Below are 3,022 nucleotides of genomic sequence, written 5' to 3'. Positions count from 1 at the left end.
CTATAGAATAGATGAAGCTTTTGTCCTTGGGTGCTCATGTCCCAGGAGAAATTTGATAGTCGGCCCATCTCCGAGGCCGTCGGGGAGTCAGATTCAGATAAGCTTGATTCTTGTTTTTCTTCAGGCAGACAGATTACTTTTTTCCAGCCTTGAGTCCATCTGGACGTTCTGGTTCCAAAATGCCTAATTGTGGGATTCCATTCCACTGATCCGTGCTATGAGTCTCCTTCAAGGTCGAACCCACCACGCTGACGAGTCCCAGAAGCCGCAGGTGGTCTGCGATTCTTATAAATCGCCTCCACCTTATGGTTAAGCTCGTAAACCAGATGATTTAAAGTTCCTACTGCACGGACCAAACCTTCACACTGACTTGGAAGCTTTTCCATGGCTGAAACTGCTGCCGATGTCTTTTTCAAAAGTTGATAAAACAGAGCACCGCCGATGCCAAAACGCAGAGTCCCTGCTATCATAATTCCAAATATGTAAACATCTTCAACATCCTCCAGAGACAGAACTGAGAGGCACATCAGCTGCCACACTCCCCATGGATCCATGACGTACCCCACAGCGTGAGTCTCAGCTGGACACGCCGGTTCTCCAGGACCTTGTCGCTTTGATGAAAAATCTTATCAATAGAGTTGAACGCCCACGATACCAAATCCATAATCTTCTTAATTTATGTTCGGGAGATGAGACCCAGGCACTTCAGACACACAGAGAGCAGAGCAGGAAGAAGGAAAAACGGGGGAGGAAAGACAGAAGCAGACACCTTGATGAGAACCAGGGAGGAAAAAAAATAAAATAAATAAATATATAAATTTAAATATTTTCTTGTGTATGCATTTTATCATATTTTGTCCGTATGCCAACTTTCAGTATGAAAGCTGCACAGTGTTTTACATGAGGCCCCAGGTGATGCTGATGAGTATGCTTGCATGAATGTGTATTAAAAAAATTAATACAGCTGCCTGCATTGGTTAAATAAATTTGTAAATATTTTCTGACATTTTCTCCACAGGAACCTATTTGGACCTGTTCTCGGTTCATCACCGGCTCAGAATTCAAATGTTTTAGCCAACATGCAGCCTGGCTTTGGAGGTGGTTCATCGCTGTTTTTACTGTTGACTACAAAATTAAAATACGTTTTTTTGTAAACGACTTATCTGAAAGACTCATTTTGTGACTCGTTCATCAGCTGTGCCATCTACAAACCCTTTTGTTGCCGCAGCGATAGCCCCAGAGATGGCCACCAACCCGTTCCAGGCCAACGGCAGAGCTCCAGCTGCAGGTGAGTATAGCTAGGTACCTATTATCCATGGTACTTGGTTATTAGTTTAACTTTGATGTAACTCTGTTACATGAAGTAGTTATGTGATGCGTCAAAGTGTCTAAAGTACGTGTGTGTGTGTGTTGTATGTGTGTGCTATCACCGTACACACATGATGTGTGTGTTTTGTAGCCTCGTTTGGTACTGGCTCTATGAGCATGCCTGCCGGCTTTGGGAATGCGTCTTCCTACTGCCTCCCGACCAGTTTCAGCGGAAACTTCCAGCAGCAATTCCCTGGCCAGGTCCCCGTCCCTTACACTCAGCCGGGGGCCTATCACCCTCAGTCTAATGGTTAGTGCCCCTCCCCTCTCCTGTTGCACCTGTGCACTACCTGCCAAGAATTTAAAACAATTTGCTGGTCATGTATTTTCTGTCGTGAACTGTATTTTGTATACACTCAATGGCCCTCTGAATTTAAAAACAAAATGAAGACGTTGCTGAATACTGGCAGCTACTGCACAGTTATACAAGGTTGCATTCAGGGTGCAACACTTTAGGGTTCTGTTCATACCCAGATACACAATCCAACTGATCTGGAATGACTCGTAAACCTCTGTTCACGCCTGAATGCAATCTATGCTGGGGTTTTACTCATTGATTTTTTTTTTCTTCTGTACATCCCTATTCCTCTATAATTTTCTAAAAGTTAACCATGATAATTTCACTTGTAAAATTAATTTGTCTGCGGTTCAGTTACATGATCCCTGTTCCCTTTATCACCCGTAGGCCCTGCCTTCCCCGTCTACGGTCAGAACAAGCCTTCGATTACGCCCTTTGGGCAGCCTGTGGCTGTCCCTGGCATGTCTAATAACCCATTTATGGTGAGCATGCATCATCTTCTGTTTTTCCTTTTTTGTTGTCATCAGAAGAAACTATTTCTGTTGAAAGTTTAGTAATAATAAAAAAATCCACCCACTAAACTCTAGGGTTTTATGTGTCAGGACATAGTAAAAAGATCAGTTCTCTTTTTCATTTCCTAATAATTACTCTATTCTACAGGCTTCACCTAGTTTGATGATTGTTGAAATGACTTGTGTGAAAGGACTGCTGTAGCGAAACATCTTCATTCTTAAAAACATGGAAGCACGACTTGGGTTTGTAACATTGAATCTGAACTGAGCAGAAACCAATGTCTGCAAACCTCAATGAACTGTAGCAACACTGAAAAGGAGAGTGGGCCAAAATTCCTCTACAACCATGTGAGAGACTGATAATGCTGTACAGAAAACCACAGCTGAGCGTTACTGCTGCTAAAGAAACGTTCTACAATCTGCTGGACTAAGGTGTTCACACACAGCATTATTTTTGTTTAATAAATTGACACCAGACCAGAGGTGCCCAGACTTTTTCAGCATGTGAGCTCCTTTTAAAATGACCAAGTCAAAGTGATCTACCTACTATAAGGCTCCGTTTACATGGGAACAACCTCTGAACGTTAGTGTTTTTTCAATGTTTATTGGGGGTAATAAACAAAAATGAGCTGGTTTATATGAAAACGCTGTGGTTTCCATGTCAGTCAGGTTGCCAGATAAGAAATTATGAACTATAATACTGTGGCTTTAAAATGATAGTATTTTGACCTAAACTGTCATATGTGCTGAGTAAAGATATTCTAAGATGAGGTGTAGGGGTGGGCAATATTGCTCAAATATAATATTGTGATATTTAGGGGAGTGGTGGTGCAGAGGTTAGAGA

At 42.3% G+C, this 3,022-nt stretch overlaps 1 protein-coding gene across 1 annotated transcript in view; it reads left to right on the top strand.

Annotated features, from left to right (window-relative positions):
• agfg1b (ArfGAP with FG repeats 1b) overlaps positions 1-3,022 on the top strand; it is a 38,093-nt gene that overhangs the window by 32,716 nt on the left and 2,355 nt on the right. Inside the window, exons 8-11 of the mRNA XM_037682164.1 lie at positions 1,019-1,098; positions 1,196-1,288; positions 1,460-1,618; positions 2,054-2,148. Of these exons, the coding sequence (XP_037538092.1) occupies positions 1,019-1,098; positions 1,196-1,288; positions 1,460-1,618; positions 2,054-2,148 (427 nt within the window). The remainder of the gene's footprint in view (positions 1-1,018; positions 1,099-1,195; positions 1,289-1,459; positions 1,619-2,053; positions 2,149-3,022) is intronic.

The sequence above is a fragment of the Nematolebias whitei genome, chromosome 9, assembly GCF_014905685.2.
Source record: "Nematolebias whitei isolate Nwh7 chromosome 9, NemWhi1, whole genome shotgun sequence".
Lineage (NCBI taxonomy): Eukaryota > Metazoa > Chordata > Actinopteri > Cyprinodontiformes > Rivulidae > Nematolebias > Nematolebias whitei.
The sequence above is the reverse complement of the archived record's forward strand: the minus strand, read 5'-3'. Positions and strand labels throughout refer to the sequence as shown.